Source organism: Peromyscus californicus, unplaced genomic scaffold (genome assembly GCF_007827085.1).
Source record: "Peromyscus californicus insignis strain IS unplaced genomic scaffold, ASM782708v3 Scaffold_7__1_contigs__length_154581171, whole genome shotgun sequence".
Lineage (NCBI taxonomy): Eukaryota > Metazoa > Chordata > Mammalia > Rodentia > Cricetidae > Peromyscus > Peromyscus californicus.
Genome location: NW_026294595.1, coordinates 57,033,297 through 57,058,872, shown reverse-complemented (window position 1 = coordinate 57,058,872; position 25,576 = coordinate 57,033,297). Strand labels below are relative to the sequence as shown.

The window sequence follows — 25,576 nt, the reverse complement described above, 5'->3', positions numbered from 1 at the left end:
GTCAGCATTCCCAACAGGGACTGAGGGAACAAGACAGAGGAGCTCAGACAAAGGACAAGCACAGTCGGATAAGGTGACTGCAGAGATTAGTGAGAGCCAAACTGAAGTGGCTGCAGTGACTAATGAGACTCAAAACAAGGTCAGACTAACCTCTGTAAAACCGAGTCATAAACAGCCAGGATGAAAACAAGTAGCATATGGGAGTGGGTGGTGACGTTCAGGACACCAGGTCCCTTATCATGAGATGTAAAAGGCAGAAATAAAGGAAGACAGAGAAGAGGGAGGAGATGGGGGAGTACCAGACTGGATACAGAGATGGTGCTCTTAATGGAAAGAGCAAAAAATAAATTGAAGACCAAGGGACAAGCTCCCTGTGAGGAGCTGTGACTCCTTCCCGTGCATCAGGAGCACAGGACGAGTGGCCAGAGAAAGCAGCCCATGGGATGACATTTTCCACCTTCATTTTGTTGTTGCTGTTGTTCTTAATCATTCATCAATTACTTTTAGGCCCATCATGGTCAAGGCCACATCTCACGTGGTTGTCAGAGAGAGAGGTATCAATTTTATGGGTTGTCCAGTTCTTCTCATCTTTTATCTGCCTCCCTATGACTTCCCAATGCAGTAATTACAAAATTATCCAGTAATTCCTACCTCTTTAAGAGTCTTCTCTCTTCTGATTCTATGCAATGATGGTACGGGAATGGAAATGGATTCTGTTTACCTCCCTGCCAAGAGTCACACTATAAATATTTATGAATGTTTTTCACAATTCACCAAATCAAACATTGAAATAATGTGCTTTAAATATGCCTATGTCGAGGTGGGCATGCAAATTTGTCCTGAGATTGCCTTTAATCTCACGCTCTAATCTGAAAACTATTTGTGTTTCTAATGAGGCTTCAGTAGTAGTTATCAGATAGCTGACTTGTTTGAGCCAGTTTCAAAGGCTTGCACTTTCAGGGAAGTGCAGCTTCAGCATGGCACTTCTTTAGAATACCTGATGTCCCCCAGCTGCTGTCAGGGAGATGGGTCCGGAAGCCACTACTTTAATGAGGATCATCAAATTAGTTAGTAAACTTGGCTTTAGGTTCAGGATTCCCATTTAACTGCTTTGTTGATTTGATAAACCCATAAAAGCTTATTTCAAAAGCATCTTAATGAAAACTGGGTGTCATTTATAAAAATTCTGACTGAAGAACACAGGGGCTTGTGAGTGGGTGGACCCAAGTTTCTATCCAGCTCTACCACTTGTGTGTTCTATCACCTGGTACCATATGCCAAGAAGGATCGTCACTTACTGTCCTTAAACTTATTTTCTCAGGAGAAATCAGGAGAAAGCACTGCAACTAAAAACTTAGACGTTTTACCACACTGTCAATAAGTTTGCCAGTATTTTGAGGCTTCTCTAAAGCATTAAAACCAAAAAGAGTCATTTTGTTCAAATTGCATGGTCCCTGTGAGCAGTCTAGAGACTCGGGTCCTCAAACGCATCATACTTAAGATAATCTTTGTTCGTTTTTTATTTTTGCCCCCCCCCAATCTTTGTTCTTTTAATTCTATGCAATGATAATATGGGAATCAAAATGTATGCTCTGATACCTACATGTACCTGCATGGAAAGACAAGGCTGTGCCAAATGGAGCAGTAGGAACAGCAGAAAGTGGTCCATGTATGATACTGTGTCCAATATGTCCCAGAAACATTTGATGAGAGTCAACTGATCACATGGTATGGAGGGTTGATCCAACCAAGGAATGGGTAGCACACAAGGAGATTATGGGAATTCTTGGAAATGAGGTTGGTAAGATTCAAGAAACCTCATGCTGCATCTGTGATGACATCAAATTTTACTTTTCAAGAAGTCTCTTTCATGGTGGTGTGGATTTGCAATCCCACCACCTGTAAGGCAGAGGTAAGAGGACTGTCAACCTGAGCTATAGGTTGAACTGTGTCTCAAAAACCAAATAAAAAAATCAAATAAATAAAAGTATCTATCATTTTATGTTTACTTTAAGTTAAGTTTTTTGTGTATAAGCATTTTGTCCCAGCATATAGTCATAATAATATCTCAGCAATGCATACACCTTGTACAGTTGTTTAATGTGTCAAGTGGCCCTACAACTATTATATTTATGTATATGACTAATGCTTTTCTTGTTACAAATTTCTTTTCCTTCACCAAGTTTCCAAATTCCTCCGTTATATACACTTGTATTTGTGTCCTCCTCGCCTGTCATCTTTAGCTCATATCCATCTAGGCAACGATTCAAGCAAACAAGAGAACAAGCAAGCCTGCTGATCATGCTGCTCAATGTCTTGTAGGTTAATTCTATTTTAAGGGTGATGGGGGTATGGTTTCTCTCTAGAGCCCTGACTGTCTTGGAACTTGCTTTACAACCTGGCTGGCCTTGAACTCAGAGGTCTGCCTGCCTCTGTCTCCTGAACGCTGAGAGTATAGGCATGTGCCATCATGGCTGGCACAAGTGAATTCTTATAGTCCATTGTTCTGGCATGCCAAACTTAGATGTGTATTGTTCATTCCTATGTGGTCTCTTTACTATTTATCAAGGGTTAGAGCATGGTGCTCAATATTCATTTACTGACTGAATAAATGAGCGAATAAAAATATAGTTTCAATTAAATCATGAATACTTTGAAATGTTAGCATTCTAAAATACAAAGCAGTGCTATGCTCTCTCTCTCTCTCTCTCTCTCTCTCTCTCTCTCTCTCTCTCTCTCTCTCTCTGTGTGTGTGTGTGTGTGTGTGTGTGTGTGTGTGTGTGTGTGTGCAAGCAAGCACACTATGTGAGTACAGAGCCTGAAGATGCCAGGAGAGGTCATCAGATGTCCTGGACTAGAGCTACCTGACCAAGCTGCTGGGAACCAAACCTGTACCCTCTGCAAGAGCAGTAGCAAGTGTTCTAACTTCTGAGAAGATCTCTCTAGCCCCACAAACCCACTCTTTAAAAGTTTACACTCAAGTTTAATTCACCAACACCAATTCTGGAATTGTGTGGTTGGGAAAATGTTTATTTTACCTTGTTACTATTTTTATTGTGTGTGGTTTATTTTATTCAGCACTGGTGATCCAACCCAGAGCCTTGTACTTATTAGGCAAACATCCTTGCACTGAGCTCCATCCTCTAAGTTCTTGGCTTCACCATGTGACACAAAAGCAAGGAGAAATTAATATAAAGTTGAAGTTTGTTTTTAATTTTATTACATTATTTATTTATTTGTGTGATTGTGTGTGTGTGTGTGTGTGTGTGTGTGTGTGTGTGTGAGAGAGAGAGAGAGAGAGAGAGAGAGAGAGAGAGAGAGAGAGAGAGAGAGAGAAAGGGAGAGAGAAAGCTCACAAGAAAGGGAGAGAGAGAGAGCACACAATAGCATGCCAAAGCACAAATGTGGTTAGAGGACAATTTGCCGGAGTTGGTCTTCTCCTTCCATAACATGAGTCTCTGGGATTGAACTCAGGTTGTCAGGCCTGTTAGCAAATTCATTTATCCACTGAGCCATCTTCCAGGCACATGCAGTATAGATTTTTTTTCAAGTAGGCTATATGAATTTAAAGTGAATTGAGGAAAAACGTTCCTCTGACAAAGAATTCAATAATGTGGAAAAGATGGCTGAACAATGGTTAGATGTTAAAGTGCAGACTTAGAGTAGCTTCAAAATATACTCAGATACATATTCACATGCAGCGATTACATAAAACATATTCATGTATCTGTTCCAAATGAGCTTTTCTTAATCAGTTTATTGATTTGTTGTTAAACCAACACTAAGTAAATGCACAAATAAATAACTGCTAGAGATGCTGTTGACCCAAATGGAATGCTTGCCTTTAATGGAAGTTATAAAACCTAGTTGACGTCTCAGGAACTTGGCAAAGACTTCAAAGATGGCTCACATGCCTCAAGGATGAGTAAACTATCTGCTATCGGGTATTTGTGATGTCAAGGAATTATTCCTCTTGGATCATGGATGAAAGTAACATTAAGACGTTAGCTCTGTAACTGAGAATTAGGCTGTGAATTACACAGACTCACCTATAAAACAACAACATGAACATAAACAGATGTCTAATTACTGGTGAGATGAGAACAGATGACCATGTAGCTGGGAACCTAGATCCCTACAGCTGTCAGAAACAAGGACAAAGGAGATTCATTGTCTGACTAAGTGATACCCATGACTTATTGAAATTATAATGTAGGCAGCTTTCAACTGTGAAAGGCAACCAATCAGTCTCCCTTTCAAACTCATGTATAATTGTCTCTATAAGAATTCCAGTTCAACTTGTTTTTGTATATAAGATGAAAAGAAGAAAAATAAACAATTTTGCTAGATAATTAAGATATATTTATGTTCACATCATTATTTCTCACAAATTTCCTTTAATGCTCACATAAAAACTAAATCTATACTGGTTTCAGATGAAAAAAAACACTTTATTTCAAAGAAATTGTACCCATCAAAGGTGATAAGATGTTTTGTATAGCTAGATTATAGCAGACTTGAAATTAAAATCCAAATTTCCTGAATTTCTGTAGGTAACTTATTGTTGTTATTATGATACCCTTAATGTCACTTCACAAATAAGAAAGGTAAACAGTTCTTATAACTGAAACATGAGAAAAATAAGTAATAACTTAATCAAAGAAATATCTATCTATATACTCATTTTGAAGACCAACACAGTGCGATGTTGAAAGCTGCTACCAAACCAGAAGGAGCCAGGTTAAGCCCCTCGGATCCTGACGCTATCCTGCCCGTGTGTTCCACTTTGATCATAGCTCAAGACTAAGCTTCTTGGTCTGTGTAGTATGTCAAATATTTCTACAATGGCTTATGTGTAGGGTGGGGTTTCAACTTCTTTGTATTTCACTCATAATGGCAAAGGACTTCACACATTTTAACACACCTGCGTTTTGAGAGGAAGTGACTTAAACCTCAAGGCCATTGTTGATCAAAGTACAGCTCAGCCAGAAATGATACCTGAAAACTATAAAGAGAAGTTTCCAGTTGATGCATGTGACTTTGTTCCTCATTGAAATCACATTCAAAAATAACACTTACTTGCCAGTCCTGAGAAACCACACGTACACCCTGCCATTATACACTGACTAGCTATGTGTCACTGTTTGGGTCTTTTCAATTTTAAGATAGCATGCTTTGTGTAGCCCACATTGGTCTTGAACTCACTATTCTCCCGACTCAGCCTCCTAAGTGCTAGGATTTCAGAGGTGTGCTGTCATGCCAGGCATATTTTTTGGTTCTGTGTATTTAAAAAAATCCATTTCATTGTGTATTTAAAGGAATCTATTCCACTAACATTTGGTACTATTTGTATGGATCTGATCAACTTTAAATATGCTTTGAGTATCTTTCATTGAATCATTTTCATCTAAGAAATCAAATACAACAATCTAAAAGAGGTTTTAAAGATTATAATGAAGATCAAATATATGTCTATGATCTCTTGTTATAAAAGCCTTACTTGAGATATCATAAAGATTTAGCTTAGAGCCGGGCGGTGGTGGCGCACGCCTTTAATCCCAGCACTCGGGAGGCAGAGCCAGGCGGATCTCTGTGAGTTCGAGGCCAGCCTGGACTACCAAGTGAGTTCCAGGAAAGGCGCAAAGCTACACAGAGAAACCCTGTCTCGAAAAACCAAAAAAAAAAAAAAAAAAAAAAAAAAAGATTTAGCTTAGTAAAATCATAAGCAGTAACAGGTGTTAATCCAAATTCCCTTTGAGGATACTTCATCCCTCAATCTATAAAATTCCCATCAAACATAACCAGCAAGAACAATGACTAGCCCAGCAGAGTTTCTAGCTGAGAAAAAAGAAAAGAACATTTTCTTTATTTCAAAAATGTCCAAAATTTTAATGTTGTGTTTACAACTATTGTTCCTGGCTCTACTACTGTAAGGCCATATTGTTCAATATTTCATTCACCACTTTCCTGTTCAAAACTACCCTACAAACTAGATATCCTTAATTATATTTTATCTGGGAGACACCTGAAGCTCAAGAGAGGTTGAGTAACTTGCCTAACATGACAGAACAGGTCAGTGGCCATCAAACCTTCATCATTTTGGTTCTAAAGTTATAGTTTGTGAGTTTCCACACTCTATTACTAGACACATAATTTTTCTAAGATTAAGGTAGAAGAGGCCAAGAGCAAAAGAATGACCAAATAAATAGTAAAAGCTGAACATTCTTGAAAAACTGAAAATGGTGATGTGACTAACACACGTGATATAAAAAGTGTATGTTTGTGTGGTGTGAAGGTTGATATTGATTGTAAATTGATGAGATAGAGAAACTACAATGCAGGTTCCCAGGGAATACCTGTAAATGTTTATCTAGGTTAAGTTAACCACAGCTGACATCAGTGATAGATTAACAAGATTAGGTTAACTGAGGTGGAAAGACCCAACATTCCTTGGGCTGGGGTCCTAGCTGCATGAGAAGGAGAAAGCTGGTTAAGAACCAGCATTCACTGCTCTGCTGCCTGACTGAAGATGGGGTGCTACTAGCTGCTCACGCTCCTTTTAAATGCTTTCCCAGCTTGTACTCCCAAAACATGAGCCAAAATAATCCCTTCCTCTAACTGGTTTTGCTAGGTATTTTGTTGAAGTGGTGAGACAAATAACTACTGCTAGTACATGAGTATAACAAATGTCCTTATTATAAACTGCAGCAAAGGCCTACTTCTGACTTAGAAATCTTCAAAACTACCAGAACCCACACTTAGATAGGTTACATGCAGGCAATTCAAGCTCACTTTCCTATGAGAGGCAGAGAGATAGCTGGCAGTAAAGGCACCTGTTACACAAATCTGGCAAACCGAGTTCTGTCTTCAGAAGCCATGTAAAGTGGATGCAGAGAACTGACTTGTCCTCTGACACTCATATGTATGCTGAGGCATGCTCATTCCCCCATATCATAAATAAACACATACACATTCTAATAATAAACAAACAAACATATAATGAGGAAGATATAAAACTCACGAAAAAAGACTGAAAATAATTGTTCCCATTGGGATTTGCAAATGATCAGCAATATTGAACTGAGGTCATGCAATTAGGCTTAACCATCCCCCGGAGCTTTCATCCATGCATCAGCTGTGCAAGGCAGGATAGCACCCCATACCCCAGAAAGTCAGCAACACATTAGTGACTCAGACATCAGCAGATGGGAGTAGCTAATCTTGCTTGCCTGGCTAATGATATATGCCTTATTACAGTTCTCTTAATGATTAAGAACTCTAATTGTTTCAGGTAATTATATTGAGCCTCTAATAGATACGTTGCCAGCACTATCTAAGTCATAATTACTAGGTAAATATGCTTTTTTAAAATAAGTACATTGAGCTTATTCTTAAAAGGATATAGTAAATTGGGCTTTAATACCTTTAATACCTGTGACTCCATTATTGAGGCATTACTTCTAGGAATGCTATGAATATTTCATAGGAAATTAGAATAAGGACTATCTTATCCTCCATATCTACAGTACTGTGCTCCTTCTGACACTATTATCCCACCCATTCCTCTGCAAGCACTCAGAGTCTACAACATGAACTCAATCCTCTTTCTTTTTTTTTTTTTTTTTTTTTTGGTTTTTCGAGACAGGGTTTCTCTGTGTAGCTTTGCGCCTTTCCTGGGACTCACTTGGTAGCCCAGGCTGGCCTCGAACTCACAGAGATCCGCCTGGCTCTGCCTCCCGAGTGCTGGGATTAAAGGCGTGCGCCACCACCGCCCGGCTCAATCCTCTTTCTTATTGCCACTTCCCACTCTTCCATCCAATAAATCATCAATTCGACCAATGATCCAACTATGCAGACTTTCTCATCTCTGTCCTGTGTGTGTGTGTGTGTGTGTGTGTGTGTGTGTGTGTGTGTGTGTGTGTGTGTGTGTCTGTGTGTGTGTGTGTGTGTGTGTGTGTGTGTGTGTGTGTGTGTGTGAATGAGAGAGAGAGGCGGGGAGGGGGGAAAACAGAGGGGGAGGTGGGGTACCTACGTGCATGTATAGGTGTACTAGCCAGCAGAGCCATGTCAATGTCAGAGGTCAATGTCAGACGTCTTCCTCATTCCCTCCCCACTTTAATTTTTGAGACAGGTTCTCTCATTGAACATGGAGCTCGTTGACTCAACAAAACTGGCTGTCCAATGAACTACAAGGATCTTCCTGTTTCTGCCTCCTTCCACCCCGCCCACAACCCAGTCAGTTAGGATAACAGATTCATGCCCCTCTACCTGGCATTTGCGTGCAGGAGATTTAAACTTAGGTCCTCATGCTTGCACAATAAACACATTATCAGTTGTGCCATCGTCCAAAACCCCTCAATATATTCTTTATCTGCACCCACAGAAACATATTTAGGATGAAGTTTCGTCATTTTGTTTTCCTTCATCAAACATTCACCAAGCTCATTAATAAGAAACACCAAAATCAGTGTCTACCTCAAACAAGGGAATGTTGTTCCTTACTACATAGTAATGATTGTTAATAGAACAGAAATCTAGTAACTTATGTTTAAAAAAATGTTTTTATTTTGTTATTGTCTTGTTTTTGGCTCCTTAGAGAAAAGATTTGGATTAGGCAATCATATTGTATTTTTCCAAGATCACTTTATGTCACAATTTGAAATCATTTACCCAAGGAAGCAGTTTTCTTTGTAAGAATTCAAAACTAAAGTTTTTCAGATTTTTCATGATGCAAAATACTGAGCTACAGTTCCAAAGACAATGAAGAAATTCCAGACTCTTGCTGCCACATAGAAATCTGAAACAATTTTCTTGATAGAAAGCAGGTTGTACTATGTATGGGAAAAGAGTTACAGGAAGAATGTCAAACTAATTTAGGATCAAGGAACTGGAGCAGGTGCCTGCAATGAGGTCATTACTATGTCATATAACAGCAGTGTGCCTGCATTGATAGGCATGTGAATAATTACCTAGCCATCAGGAATACATGGGACACAATCTTATCAGACTCATTCAGAAAATCACAATAGCTGGAATTCTATTAAAGGAAGCTATATATTGTTGTGATTGCCAACAATTCATGGGGACCAGAATTAGTTGTTTCTACAGTTTCTGCACATTAAAGGGTGAATCAAAAAGACACAGTACAAGATCCATTCTAAAATAATTTCTATCACAATCATCAAGATTATTTACATAAAAATCTTACCTGGAAGCCAATCAAATGCACTACTTGGCAAAGTTGTGCAATTGTAAATGCTTTTAGTATTAAGTAGATGTGTTGGATTTTCAGTAGTAACTTCCAAGTTGCTATCAATTTTCTGAGAGGTTATGGGGGTGGGCAGGAATGGTTTTAGGAGAATTACTGGATTAAATGTTTATTTTATAATTCAGCATTTAATGAGAAGTTCCTGTGTGCCTTATCAAAGATAATTAAAAGCTAGAATGGGTAAATGATGGGGCATAAATTAGAGCTGTGACAGCTGAATTATGAGAGGCGAGTCACCACAGTCAATCACCTATTATATAATTATGTCTTCCAGAGCCTCACAAAAGCATAGCAGAGAAGAAGGAGCAAGCCTGGGTTCTGTAGGTGTGAACTCTCTAGCTGGTGTGGTCTATACATCTGCCTAGAGAAAGGGGGTTTGTCTGAGTCTTAAGGTAAAAGCAATAATAGATAGGAAATGAAGATGACTTTCAATATATTCACAAGTCATTACTATTCTGTCCAAATAAAATCCAAAGCAAAATCATAGTCTTCCTATTTACAATGTTTTAAGCCAAGACAATGATATTTTAAATATGTTTAGAAATGTAGGTACCAAACAGATAAATAGCTATCAAGGTCCAAATCTAAGAAGGGACAATGAATACAATTTAACTTTTTTCTTTTTGTCTATCTGATTGTTGGGTTTTTGTTGTATAATGAAATCCCCACTGTTAGTAATTTTAAGAACTTTTTTATTAATAATCACAAAGAAAATGTATAAAAGTCTTGCTTCAAATATAAATTCCCATTGAAATAAATAAATACAGCCTTAGAATAATATATGAAAAAGTATCTCATGTAGCCAGGGTACAATGAGGAATTTACTATTAGTTATTCCATGAGGATAACAAATAAAATATCAAGAGTATTTTGATGTTGCATATTTATGTAAGGAAGAATGTTATGAGAAGTGTTAAGAGAAATAACTTTGAATAGCTATCTCTGTTTATACTCAGATGTACTAACTTTCCAGCTCCTGGGCCTTCAGTAGCTCAGGACATCATTGTCTCTCTGTTCAATGGAGACAGATTTTTCTCAGTGTTGTTGAGGAGATGTACTGTAAGACAAGAAGCTTTGCAAACTGTAAAACGGGCAGGAAGATCCGTCACCGAGACCTTCTAATTTTGCCTTTGAACTTAGACATTTTTCTTCTTAAACTATCTTGCTCATATCTTAGAGGTACTTTTGTCCTTTATGTCCCAAATGTACTCCAAAATACATTCTTAATATGTTCCTTATTCCGTAACTGTCTATATAAAGAGTACAGCTGGCATTTGCTTTGAATCAATGGCTTCGACTTTAGACCTAGCCTGAAAGTATTTTCAGCCATCTCTAGGCTCCAGTGTCCTTTATTGGCTGAGTGAAACAGGAACTCTGGGATAGTTACCAAGTGAAATTACCTGTGGTAGAATTTGAGATGAACCACTTTAGCTCAATCATCTGAGCAGTTCTCCTTCACTGAAATGTGATGGTGAGTGGGTCTCTGGCATTATTTCTTAAAAACCCTTAATCACCAAGGGCAAGTGGGTAATGCTTAGAATCGATAATGCTGAAAGAATGGATAGTCCTTACTGTGCTTTAGGAGGCAAAACCAGCCCGAGCCTGTCCCTACTAGACCTGAAGTCTGTACATACTGAAATTTATTTTCAGCAAGAATTGCTATGTGTAAAATAAACAGAATTCTTCTATTCTTCCAACACCCAAAATGGAAATAAAAATAAAGTGGCAATATTAAGCATAATTGAACATAATTATTTTTCCTCCTTTTTTTTTTCTTTAAAATCATGTCCCGGCTTTAATATAATTGTAATAAAGATTCTATAGATTATGGAAGAAATGATTGACTCATTTAAAAGTCAAAATGAGAACAATGTGCAGGTGTGACAGAATATGTCAGCTTTTCACGAGAAGTTCCTGTGTGCCTTATCATAGCTAATTAAAAGCTAGAAATGGGTAAATGATGGGGCATAAATTAGAGCTGTGACAGTTGAATTATGAAAGTAGTGTCTCCACAGTCAATCACCTATTGTATAATTATGTCTTCCAGAGCCTCACAAAACCATAGCAGAGAAGAAGGAGCAAGCCTGGGTTCTCTCATGTTGCTTTGAAGTTTTTCATCAATTCCAGCAACAATGACAGAAGCATGACTACAGTTCAAGGACATATAAGACTGAGGATTCACGTCTGTGCCATGATACAAATCTCCAATCACTAATTCTATGTTTAGGGCTCTTAACATGATATATCTCAGTGTTAAAGTCACAAACAACTAGTTTGGAAGTTACCGTGTGTGTGTGTGTGTGTGTGTGTGTGTGTGTGTGTGTGTGTGTGTGTGTGTGAGTGATCTTAGGTACTTAAGAACAACGAGTGTTGTTGATAAGCAACAACAACAAAAACAAAAACACAGGTTCTACCTGTAGAAGAGAGTTGGCTAAAAAAAAAAACCATTGAAACAATTGGGGGAGAAAAGCCAAATAATTTCAAGGTTATGTGTCTGTAGTTAAGAAGAATGAGGATATCATTTATAGCAATGGTTCTCGACCTTCCTAATGCTGTGACCCTTTAATACAGTCCCTCGTGTTGTGGGTTGTGGTGACTCCCAACCATAAAATTATTTTGTTGCTACTTCGTAACTGTAGTCCTGCTACTGTTATGAGCCATAATGTAAATATCTGTGTTTTCCAATGGTCTGAGGCGACCCCTGTGAAAAGGTCCTTCAGTCCCCAGAGGGGTTGCCACCCACAGGTTGAGAAGCACTAATTTATAGGCATGCTGATAGAAGGGTTGAGTTGCTCCAAAGGTGGTAGTACAGTTAGGGTGGTGACACAGTTCTGACATCCCAGTATTTGGGAATGGGAGGCACAAGACTTGCAAGTCTGAGGCCAGCCTGGGCTGATAGAAAGACCACGTGCCAATGAAAAATAAATAAGAAAGACCATGTGCTATTTAAAAATAAATAAAACAATAAGATCGGTCATTCACTTTTAGAAGGCCTGAGCTTTCTATCTATAGTTATGATTATGTTCACCAATCAAGATAATGGGAATGTGAGAACCATTTAAATGAGACACATAATCCTAAAATAGTACTAATATACAATGAATACAACTTATTTTTAAATTCTCTTTTTACATTTTGTCTCTTTGTGGTATTATGTGGGTTTTTGGTGTATGTATGTGTGGTGTATGTTTATGTTGGCACAGTAGCCTGTGCATCATGTGCATAGGCCAAAAGAAGATGTCAGATGTCCTCCTTGCCTTGCATGCTCTGATTTTTTCCCTTGAGACAGAGTCTTTTACTGACCTTGGCTTGATGACACAGTCTTGCTATCTCAGTACTTGTGGATCTGACCTTGGAGTTAGTCTGGCAGCCAGCAAGCCCAAGGATCCTTCTGTCCCAAACCTTCACAATACTGGGGTTGCAGGAGCATGAAATCTACACCTGGCTTTGTATGGGGGTGCTGAGGCTTCAATTGAGTAAATAGTTGGTAGCGTGAGTAACTGAGTTTGGATCCCCAGCACTCCACATAAAACCACAATTCTTTGGAGGATAGGAGACAAAGACAGGCACATCCCTAGGGCTCAGTGGCCCGTCTAGTAAATTGGTGACCTTCCACTTTTGAGACCTTGACTCAGATAAAATAAATTTTGAAAAATAAATTTTGAAAATGAATGACAAAGCACCTATATCACTGAGGGTAATTATTTTAAGACTGGGTTTCATTATAACTGTCCTAATTCTTCCCTTTTGGATAGTCAGTTCATATACATACATATACATATATATAGTCTTCTTGTTTATTTTTGAGACTGTATTTTAATTACAACATTTCTCCCTTCTCTTTCCTTTCTCCAAGTCCTCCCATACAAAAGCAAGGCAATACATATTTATACGTGAGGAATAAAATTCTGAAAATTATTTCTCATAGTGATAAATTGCTACCAGAGAATACAGGAAATAAAAAGTGCTAATTTCCTGTTTTATCTCCAACAGCTTGGTTAGATCCCACTCCCTTGTCAAGTCCCCCAGACCTTGCCACCGTCACAGGTCCACTTGTTCTATAGTTTGGTGGATTTGACCATCAACTTGAAGCAATTTGAATGTGCTGTTAGCAACTGAAGTCTTAAACTTGAAATTGAATATGAAATTTGAAGTATATGTACTGGAGCCTGACAATGGTGTCATGCATGTCTGATACCAGGCAAACACAAAAATGGATGTCTATTTAATGGACTCACACCAGCATTCTTTCAAATGATCATCTGCAGTACTTAGTAAAGTACAATAACATTGAAGGAAATGGCCATGGCTTATTCACAACATTAAAACTCAATCCTAAGAAGGTCCTATGGTAGACACTCCTGTACCATGGTGAAATATAGTGCATTTTTTGCACGTATGAATTCTTTGGACCTGTACTACTAGGTTCACTATCAAAATGCATAATGTCAAATTGTGGTATGTCTCATTCATGAGTTTCCTCATGAGCATAGTGATGAAGACATGTCTGCTTTATCCCCTAGAGAGTAATGTGTTCTATTAAATGTTGGAAAGATTTATAATAAGTTTGAGGATTTTCAAAGAGAATGTAAATTTACTAGCTTATCAGCATTTAACATCTACTCTAAAGTGATTTAGAATGAACAGGAAAGTTTTGTTTCAGCCTCATCTTTAAACACTGAAACATTTTAAACATTAAAAGAACAAAAGAAATCAAACAAGTGCTTACCAGAAGAGTGGATATACTAAACAAATGCTTCTATTCTTTGGCCAGAATTAATTTTACAACAGTTTTAGTAATTTGGGCTTATATTATGTACTTCCTTTTCCACCCAAACACACTCCTCTCTGTTATCTAGAGTACATGTCCTTGGAGAATTTGGGACTAAAGACTAACTGATGAATATTTACTGAATTAAAGTAAGTATATAGTATAAGCCAATAAAAACTTCAAGAGTAGGTGGGAGGGAGGTGTTAAAATAACATGTCAAACAATAGGGCCAATTAGACAAGGCGAGCTTTTGAAATTTAAGTGAGTCTTGTCCTGCAGTTTAAATGGGAGAAATTGGTGGAAATGATGGAGAATGATTCATACAAATAAGTCAGTTGGGCCGGGCAATGGTGGCACACATCTTTAATCCCAGTACTCAGAAGGCAGAGCCAGGCAGATCTCTATGAGTTCGAGGCCAGCCTGAGCAAGATCCAGGATAGGCACCAAAACAACACAGAGAAACCCTGTCTCAAAAAAACAAAAACAAACAAACAAACGAAAAGTCAGTTGGGCTGGAGACATAGCTCAGTGGTTAAGAGCACAGTCTGCTTTTCTAGAGGATCTGAGTTCAGTTCCCAGCATTCACATGGCAGCTAACAACTGTCTGTAATTCCAAGATCTGACACTCTCACACAGACATACATGCAGGCAAAACATCAATGCATATAAAATTAAAATAAAATAACAAAAAGAATATTTAAAAAAAAAGTTCAGTATAGTCCTCGGCTACATCATGAGTTTGAGGACAGCATGGGCTATTTGTGATCCAGTCTTAAAGGCAAAGAAATGAGTCAGTCTAGACTAACTCTTAAAAAATTGGCTTAGAGGAATCACTTCAAGGAATCAAAGAAAAAACCTGCCAGAGTATAGGCAGGGGATAATGTATGAAAGGAAGTTAGAATAAATGGAATGAAATTAAAAATGAGCCAGTAGAAAGTTTCAGAGATGTCCCTAAAGAGCTGTTTGGAATGAATACTTGACTCTCTTTCTTTTTACTATTAAAATATATATTTCATTTATGGTCAAACACAAGTTTGTTAGAAATATGACTTTTGCTTCTAACCATTTTAATATTATTGTAGATAATAATAGGGAGCTTATTTTATAAACAGTTCTTAAGAACTCAAATTCTATTCTATGAAACTTGTGTTTGCCAAAAAAGACATACACAGTTGAATCAATACTGCAACATAGTGTATAGAACAATTCTATACCTATGTACACTTCTGATAGATTGTGAGGCATTAGACTTTTTCTTCCACAAGAGATCTTATCTCTTGGGGACTGTATAAGATTGCTTAAGAGGATTCAAAACCAGCAGTTATTATTTAATAATGAATATGAGAAAAGCTTTCTCAGCAGTGACCAGTGAATGAGCATTGGAAATCTTCAGGATGTGCTTGGCAGTAGTCACTCTGAAAGGCATTTTTTTTTCATGCTTTAGTATTCTGTTTATAAAAGACGGAAACTAAGCCCAGGGAGATGAAGTCCACACCCAATGGGTTACCAGCTACTGGCAAAGCTGGAATTCAAGCCAGGTCCACTCCAAAGCTAAGCATCTCTATGACATGAAGTAACCTTTACAGGTGTTTTCATCTGCTTCAAGCCACAAGCAGAAAAACACATTAAAAAAGAGATATCAATCCCGCCAATAGTCATTCTATCGTATTTCACTAATTATATTTTAAACACCATGTAAAAGGTGAATGTGTGTGCTATTATTCAAAATCAATAAAAGCCATCATCCTGTCAAAAATAAAACTGAAATATTTCCTTTTATTATTTACCCTTTTATTTTTTTTGCTTAATTTGAATATTATATCACTTCATCTGAATACTCACACTATAATACACCTTGGCATTACTAAGAGTCAGCATTTGTCTTTGACTCAATCTTTCCATTTGAGTGTACAATTTGGCTATGCAGGCTGAATAATTATGAAAAACTAAGTCAATCAATTGCATGGTGGATGATCCTTAAAATCAACTTACATCATTTGTCTTTAAATCTTTCCACATGGTTTGACATCCGATAGTGCATAAAAATAAATGCTGAAGGAAAAAAAATACATGGACTCTAACATTTCCTTAGGAATTAGTATCAGATAACTCTTGAGTGGTCTTCAAACATTGGATTTGGGCCTTTCACTGTAGTCAATAGTGATAAGGCAAAATAATTTCTGAGCTATCAGTGGAGATTGTGAATCAGGATAAAATCCCATTGCTGAAGAAGGAAAGAAAATTTAGAATGAAACTACATGTGTACTATGGACCAGCATGACTTTATTTGGACATAGTTGATTTGAGGTCCTTAGAGATGTCTGTCCCCTCTGAGTCTGGTATGACATCTTACTCAAATAGTTAAGTTCCTAGGAAAATTCTCACTGTCTCCCTGGAACTTCCATTCACGGCATTGTCTTTTGACTACACAGTCATTCGTTTTGAAAAACAACAGGATTGCCATTAAGAGATTCATTCTTGTGACTCTTGTAACACAGCAAATAACCATATACTTTTACTTGATGGTGCTGCACAGCTCTTCATTAATTCTGAACAAGGAGATTCACGAGAAATCATCCAAAATTTCTAGGAGTCTTTTGTGTTTGAACAGCAGCATGCTTTCTAGCTGTCTATGTATGAAGCATTTCAAAGTCTCATCACATGACTCAGTTTCAGAACCATATAATGTGTGTCTTGTTTACAAGTCACCTTCTATGGTGTACGGAGGGACACTAGTTTTCTTTTCAGTTTGCAGAGACCCATAGTCCCAGATGTTGGGAATCCCAGTTCTCTTGGGTCTCTCAACTTACTATCAAGATTGAGAAGAGACAGCATGATCGTGAATGTTGTAGCTCATAAGTTTTATATTAACTACTTTTTAGGACCCCAAGGTATAAGAAAATATCTTTTCATTTTAATTCCTATTTCTAAGATTACTTAGGGGATAAAATAGTCATGAGAAAGCCAAATTTCCTCAAATTTGGCTTGGTAGTAAATTCAATAAATACCCTTCCAAATCATTTTACGTTGTATTTCCAGTCACAATTTTAGATGTATAATAAGCTTTTAGAGTCTTGGGTACTTACCTAAATCTTCACTTAGCTTCAGACCTCTTATAGTTCAATCATATTTAATAGGCCTCAGGCCCATTAAATATAATTGTAACCATACAGCCTCTGCTTAACAGTAAGTGGAAAAGAATGGATGCCACAAACCTTAATATTCACAAAGCCTGTTCTAGACTGGCTTTTTACTGGAAGCCTGTGTCCAGCTCTGGGCTCAAAATGTAGAGAGATGGAGGAGAATTTGGAATGAGTTCACTAAAGTCCTTAGTGGTTCTGGGAAATGGATATTGATGTAGAAATTAACAACAAGGGCTTGTTTTATATATTTAAATAGGTGAAAAACTTTTCTTGAACAGAATAAGTGAAGATTTATTGTCAGTTGAGAATTTATGTTCAACTTTGGCATAAGAAACTTTTTTACCACTAAAATTATTAGACTTGAAACTGAAATCCAGACGTAATTATGTATTTTTTCTCTGAGGTACATAAAGTGGAGCCAGTCTCGGGGAGCTGAGATGATTTATGTCCTTCTGTAACAATGTGAGATGAGACAAGAAGTATTTTCTAAATGTTTTTCTTTTCCTAACTCTGGAGAGTTCTAATCCTGTATACTAATCAGATTTTTGCTGCTGTGAGGAGAGATTCATTTTCTTCCACGGCTTTAAAGTGATTATCCAGCCATGTTCTTTTGGGCCTCTGGTAGGTAAGACATCATATAAGGGCTTGTCTCCTGACAGCTGGGCATTCCCTGTTTCCTTTCAGAGGGTTCCCCTTCCAAAAAATTCCATCATATCTCAGCAGTGCCACAGGCTAATGATCAAAATTTGAGTATGTTGTGCCTTTAGGAGACATTTAACATCCAAACCATAACATCCCTGTAGCCAAACATACAGTCCTATGTCTTTTTAAAGACAAGCAATGTTCAAGAAAATCCATATACGAGATGGAATACATTTCAAAAGGCAGCTGCCATTTATTGTTGTATTAAGATGATGTCTGTTTGAGTCCAGATAAAGCTATAAGGATTCCACCAGTTGACCACAGATCACAGAAGAATAAAAGCTAACTGTGTTTACTATAAGAACAGATAATGACACTCCAAGACACAGCTTCAAAGAAACTGATAAGCTCAAGTAGAAGAACTGAAATACAGAAAGAAAAGCAGTTCCTTCAAACGTTACTCAAATTACTGGTCTCAGAAGACAGGGAAAAGGTGACATTTGTCCATGATGATTCCCTAAACCCAGGTCTTATGCTTCTGATATCTTGTTACTGCCACCTGACTGTTCAGAGTTATTTCTGAATGCAAGTATTTTGATTCCTCCTTTTCTACAATAAAGACACAACATTTGCTATTAGCCTTTCTTACTCCTGTAATTTTGGGTTAAATTATTTGCTGATCAAAGGGTAATATAGCCTTAATAGTTGTATGCCTATTTCATAGAACTTCTACTGGGGGCAAGTCTAGCTTATTTGTTAGGGAAGAACTGAAGGTATAGTTGGTTGCCATGACAACTGACCAATTGGGTGTCTGTCTTCTCTGTGTGGTTAGAACATCACATGCAAAGTAGTGAACAAATGAAACCACTGGACTGACATGTTAAAATAACTTTCTGTTCTACTGTTCCATTCTGATTATATCAAAATGAAGAATGATATGAATACTTAAATCTAAAATTAATCTATTCTTTTTAAATACTTTCATCATTTGCTATTTGTGCTAATACCTAAATGGTAAATAATAATAGCAACAGAAAACTATGCCTTCTTTTTAATCATTGTTGCAATTCACTAACATCACATTTGTTCTAGTCTTAAAGACAGCTTTTCATATTGTAAATACTGGAACCCAAGTTGGTCAGATACATCTTATATAGTTCAGGACAGCTGGAACTCGAGGAATCCTTTGTCAGCCTCCGAAGAGCTAGGATTATCACACCCAGATAAAATGACTCATTAATTATCTATCTATAATGAAGAATTTAACTTTCTTTGTTCTATTTACCATAAAGAAACATTTTCAGGGATTTGAATCTTAAGCAGTATTAATGGTATATAATTCTAAGAATCTCCAATTATTTCATGGACTGTTTCAATAAATTGAGAATCGTTAGCGTTAGTCCCCTGCCCCCCTCACCTCCACCCCCATCTCCCAGTCCTCAGTGTTTAAAGCCGCACCATTCTTTGTTTGCTAAAGACCACTGCTTTTGAGGGCCAGAAGACGCTGCTGCTTTGCAAAAGTAGAAGCTCTTAGGAAATGTTTTACAAATAGCCAGATGTTTGTAACTAAGAATTGTTGCATAAGTAGTGGGCTCCAAAAAGCCTGCTCATGCACCAGGGAAGGACTCTGATCCCACTTCCCGGTGGGCCTTTAAGCAGACCAAGCTACAGAACTGTCTTGCTATGCAGAAGGTCCAGTCCTGTCCCATGCAGGCTCCACAGCTGTTGATCTAAACTTCATAGTCTGGTTTGGTTGTCTCTGTAGGTTTCCCCATCATGATCTTGATGTCCTTACTCATAGAATCCCTCTTCTCTCCCCTCGACTGGACTCCTAGAGCTTGGCCTGGTGTTTGGCTGTGGATCTCTGCATCTGCCTCCATCAGTCACTGGAGAAAAGCTCTGTGATAAGTTGTATCCACCAATCTGATCACTGGGGTAAGCCAGTTCAGGCACCCTCTCCACTATTGACAGTAGTCTAAGCTGGGGTCATCCTTGGAGATTCCTGGGAACCTTCCTAGCACCCAGCCTCTCCCTAGCCTCATGATGTCTCCCTCCACCATGGTATCTCTCCCATTGCTCTCCTACTCCATCCCTGCTCTAGCTCGACCATCCCGTTCCCTTATGTTCACATCCCCTACCCTCCATTGCCCACCCCTATCGCAGTTTACTCAAAGACCTCACATAGCCTTGAGGCAGGGGGAGGTGCTTAGATGTGTCTCTACTAAATGTACCTCCCCATGGGAGGTCTTATCTTCTTGTAGGGAAGAATAGAGGGTGGGTTGGGAGTGGGGGCTGGAGGGGTGGGAAGAGGGAAGAGAGGGATCTTTGATTGGTATGTGAATGAATAAAAAATTCTTAATTAAAAAAAGAAAAAATTGCTCAGGAAATGGGCAATTAAGTAGAAAAAAAGAATTGTTGCATAAGATAGAAATTCTCAGGGCAGATGTGAGCATGTGTGTGTGCTTGTTGTAATGAATCTTAAGTATGGCATGCAAATTATGAGTTCTAGACTACATCAGTCAACAGTGATCCTTAATATTTGTTTTGCAGTTTTTAATGTATATTCATGTTAAATCATTTGGTCATTTAAAGAGTACATGAAGTGGAAAAAATGGGCATTATCATATTTGTTCAATACATGATAAAATAAAGCTTGGAGTGGTCCCTTACCCAGCATTGTAGGACTAATAAAGACCAGTAGCCAAGTTTAGTTGTATTTCATCATTTGTCTGTGGAATCTGACTTCAAGTGCTTTCCTCAGTAAATACAGATACTGGGTTATATCATTTTTTACTAGGAAAAGTCTTAGATCTAAGGCTTTTGCTGCAGAATCTAGCACTCATTCTAAACATGGTTCACATACACACTGATGCCAGTACTATACATAGCCAGTCTTTCCATAAATAGAAGGATGAAGACACAGGTAGATAATGTCTCCAAGATGACCCAGCTCTGTGCAAGATGCTGCTCACATCTTATTTCTCTCTAATGGTACTCACAACCACAAAGAGGGGCAAGGTCAACAAGGGAAATAGGGAATTACTGGTTGGAACATCTCCTAAGAACAAGCTTTCTAAGTCAAAATAAAATCTTTTCCTGGGATATCAAATATAGTTCCTCATCTGCTAAAGTAAGTAGTCCAGACAAATTTACCTAAACGCCATGTTTGCCTGCTTGTAGGAACTGAAAGAGTCTATTCTGTGCAATGGAAAAACCAATGCTCAAGGTTAGTGTCAGGTTTGTCTTTGGAATCCACCATCTCTAGTGGAATAATGTCACAAAAACCACTTCACCTCTCTCGCACTCTCCTATTGTGTGAAATGGCCCATATTTAGCATTCAAGACATATCAATTACTGTGTGGAGTTTTACATGAGAGCTACAAAGACCAGCTTTACTATGTTTAGATCATAATAACAGTTAAAAACTCTGAGAGTTAATCTCTAGTAGTTTGAAGGATACCTATGGGTCAGGATGAACATTATTCTATCAGGAAGCTAATCCCAGAGTACTATGGAAATGTTTGCTATTATGAGCAAGGTATGGATTGAAAACTGCTATAAAATCACTTACACAGTGAAAAGACTTAGTCATTGAATTTACAAACATATTTATTTGTAAGCTATAAGCATGCACATATGTGTCATTTGTACCTCTTATTCAAGTACATATAAGTTAATACTTACTAACTAAGGTGATATGTTTGAAGATGATTTTAAGACACTATGCTCTTCATTGATTAAGAATCATAGGCCGGGCAGCCGTGGTGCACACCTTTAATCCCAGCACACGGGAGGCAGAGCCAGTGAGTTCGAGGCCAGCCTGGTCTACAGCGTGAGATCCAGGACAGGCACCAAAACTACACAGAGAAACCCTGTCTCGAAAAACCAAAAAACAACAAAACAAAACAAATCAAACAAACAAACAAAAAACAAAGTATAATGTTTGTTCTCAATAGACACAACTTACTTGTTTCAGTGAGCTGCTAATTTTCCTGTATCTAGGCACAATAATAAATATTCTATGAGATTTTTTTTTTTCTTTTTGTGTGTTTCTTTAAGTAGGAAGATTCCAGAAAAGTCAAGGACTATTTTATTGTGACATCCCTAGAACAAATCATTCAGGACTTATAAATAGACTTAATATCTTTCCATTATTCAAACTTTTTTCAGCCTCCTTTATTTAAAGCCACAGTCAATCAAACGAACAAACAACAACAGCAATAACAACAACAACAAAACCCACTGTGATCTGCTGGGTTACAAATTAATGGCCTTTCCTGGTCTGCTTGTATTTCCAGGGGCTGCCATTAAATGTAAGATGAAAATCACTCCATCCAATAAGTAAACTTACTGTTTGTGTATTACAGATCATAGCTCCTTATCAAGACTAATAATGCAGTTTTACTTTTTACAGGAAATGGAAACTCAAACCTCAACAAATGGATGCCAGCATTCGGAATGGCTCTCAAATGGGCAGTGCTGAAAATTGATCTGGTTCCTTGTCAATTGCATTGTTCAGAGATGACATCAGCAGCAAGGCTGCAGCCAGTGCTGGCATGTTCCCTTCCCGTACCATAACTAAAATCACACTCTGCAAAAACATAATCAGCTCCAGGTCTGCAACTTGAACCTTGAAATCTCATTAAGCAACTTTTTACCAACTTCATCAATAAAGCCTGGCCCAGGTTCCGTACACACACAGCAACCAATGCTGATAAAACATGTCATGCCATGTCAGTACCGGGGGTATCGTTCCAGAAGATTGAGACAGTCCTTGTGATATTTATTTCTGATTTTGTTTATGATCCCTTTTAGCTAACTGGAAACCCTTAGCTGGAATTTGTCACCAATGCCATGCTCTTTGGTCCTCCTTAGACAGTCCTGTTCCTCCTCACCAATAGGAAAGACATCATGGTTCTTTACCTGGGGGGTTATGCTCATTGAGAATCACAAGGGATGCTGGCGTGGGTCTTCTTTTCCTGATCTGTGAACAGCAAAGGCACAGCTGATGTCAGTGTGAGAATCAGACACTGCCCTTCATTGATTCTACGGCTCGAAAAGCTGTCCACCCTCCTCTTTCCCCAACATATATGAACAAACTTCTAGAAGGAACATAGTGTATGCTCACTATATATGTTAGAGCACAGGAAGCTAGCTAGAACTGCCAGATATTACTAACACTATTTTTTACCACAAAGTTACATTTCCAAAGGAAAAAAAATTAAAGTTGTATACCATTAAAATATGCAACTAAGATTAATACACAGTAAAGTACAGGGATGACTTACTATTTAAGTGACTGGAAAAGCCCCATGACATTGGCAATGATATCATGGTCCCTTGCTCTCATCTAAATGAGACAAAAGGAACCCAGAAGCCTCACATTTCTACTATGTGCTGTAATTAAATTGGCAATGTATGTTTTAAATTTCAATTAACATGATTGATTTTATACTTTCTAATTTAATATTTAGACCAAACTGGCAGGTCAACCAAAAATACAAATCTTACAAGAATGTGAATTTTAATTCCTCTAGGCAGTACTAATTGGACTCAGTGGGTTAGAAAGAACAAAAGGGAGAGACCATGAAAGCAAGAGGGCATGTTAGTGGGTGTCAATGAAATGGGAGGGAGAGTTGGGGAAAATATGATTAAGATACATTATATATGTGTGTGTAAAATTGTATATAAATAAGTAAAAGTTACTCAAAAAGGTAGAAGAATAAAAATGAATGTATGCTTAATTGAAACTAAGATTTGGTGGATTCATCCCCTTGTTATGGGAATTACAGAAGCATATTATGACTAGAATCTCTTGCTTCAGGTAGCCTTTATTCATTCAATGCATCAGTTCATAGCTAAATTCCCAGAATACTTGTCAATAGGATAAAGGATAAAATGTATAAATGATGTTGTTCAAAATGGAAGCAATACTCAGTTCAGTAAACAGATCTGGTCAAAGTTATATTTATCTGGTCCAAATCTGGGTGGGTCTACTGTCAAAGCATCATCATATAAAGCAAAACTCCCAGAGACAATACTTATTTTAAGACTTTGTATCAACTATTTGGAAGAGGATTCAGGGGTAATCTGGGTTTTAAGTAATTAATGAATTCGATTGGAGTTCCTGTAACTTTCTTTGCTATTCCCAAATACTCCATATTTGTTTTTATGCCACAGAACATCTTTTATGTGGGTCCATTGCACCCAGAGTCTAAGTAAATATGAACATTATACATTTAGAAACCAATATCACACATAGAAAAGGAACCTAGGAAAAAGTAATATAGTATTTTTCATATTCATTGCTCATATATAATACAGAGCTATTGTTCGGCGATACACAATGAAAACACATAAAAATATGAAGCCTGTAATACTAAATTAGTCTGGGATTTGCTACTTTAATATTTACTTTTTTTATTTTATAAGTAACAAAATAGAAGATTGCTAATTTTTGGTAATGTTTTCAAAGTTTCTCTAAACGTTAAAACTGTTACTTTAAGAATCAAAAGCCAGCACATAGTGCTTCAGACCAGAACGTCTGATACATTGCTGTTAGTTTTATATAGAATGTAGTGCTGCTAAAATCTTGGCCAGTTGCTCCCCAATGCAACCCAAACACAAGTGGGTCTGCAAAAGCAGACTCACTTTTCATCCAGAAAGTCACACAATTGAGCAAATGCAGAAAGGTTCTCTAACCTTTCACCTAGCAAGGACGCATGCCCTTACTGCCCGATATCCAGGCATTATTCCCCATCCACTCCCCCTTACCTGCTCTGCTGCCTCTGGAGCAATCTGACTCTGGAATAAAGGCACAGCAAATTGTATCTTTTTGGGGCTGTTGGGCTCCATGGTGATGACGAGAATAAGACAGAGCGGTGGAGCACTCAAAAAGGCAAACCCCAAGTGGTATCCGGAGTGCTCCTGAGGCACCCTTCACCAAGCCACACACAGTGTTTTGTAATAAATCTCTGTAACTCCGGCCTGAACAAGTGAAGATATCGAGGTTTGAGGAACTCCCTTCTGCACTATCCAGTGATGCCTGGCTTGCCGGATCCCCCACCAATCCTTTGGATCCTCTCAACACAATTGGGAATGGAAGAATAAGCTAATTGTGTCCCTGCTCACTAATACACATGCCAAGCTTTCACTCAGCGGCTAATTGAAATTGCAATGCTAACCTTGAAGGACCTGCTGCCCTGGGATTTAAAAGAAAGGCTCTATCCACTGTACATTACTAACCGGCTGCTCGAAAGTGCAGCATAAGCTCCCTCTGAGCATTACAGGGATGGGTCATTCATTATTGATGAACATAAAGCAGGAAGTTTTCAGAGCTGGGGGCAGGGCCTGGCTGTAGAATCATGTCATTTCTTTGTAGCAACTTACAAGTCGGACACCTTTGCTGTTTCACACTCAACCACCACATCAATGAGCGGCTATCAACTATAAGCCACAACCAATAATATCAGCTCTATCTGTGCATCAAGATCTGGTTAGGTTATTACTGCCCTAGGGCTGAGCAGATCTTAGTTCAAGTTCCACTCTTAATAAGCTCTGTGGCCCCGAGCAAATCACAGCATATGTCTAGGCCTCTACACTTTCAATGGAAAAAAAAGGGGAAGTTAGATTAGATGACCTTTAAGCTCCCATTCTGTTCTAACATTCCATAATTACAGTTCATGGTTTTTAACTTGAGTAGAAAGTATTGAACAGCTAAATTTAGCACCCAGCTTGGATGTCACTGCTGT

General features: G+C 38.0%; 1 protein-coding gene across 2 annotated transcripts in view; it reads right to left on the bottom strand.

Annotated features, from left to right (window-relative positions):
- Ppp1r1c (protein phosphatase 1 regulatory inhibitor subunit 1C) overlaps positions 1–25,057 on the bottom strand; it is a 122,842-nt gene extending 97,785 nt beyond the window's left edge. The window contains exons 1-2 of one of the 2 annotated variants that reach the window (XM_052725287.1): positions 24,600–25,057; positions 22,749–22,809 (exon numbers count right to left, since the gene is read on the bottom strand). In XM_052725287.1, the coding sequence (XP_052581247.1) occupies positions 22,749–22,809; positions 24,600–24,680 (142 nt within the window). In that variant the 5' untranslated portion in view covers positions 24,681–25,057. The remainder of the gene's footprint in view (positions 1–22,748; positions 22,810–24,599) is intronic. The other variant, XM_052725286.1, reaches the window with a different exon arrangement.
- Between the last annotated feature and the right edge of the window lie 519 nt (positions 25,058–25,576).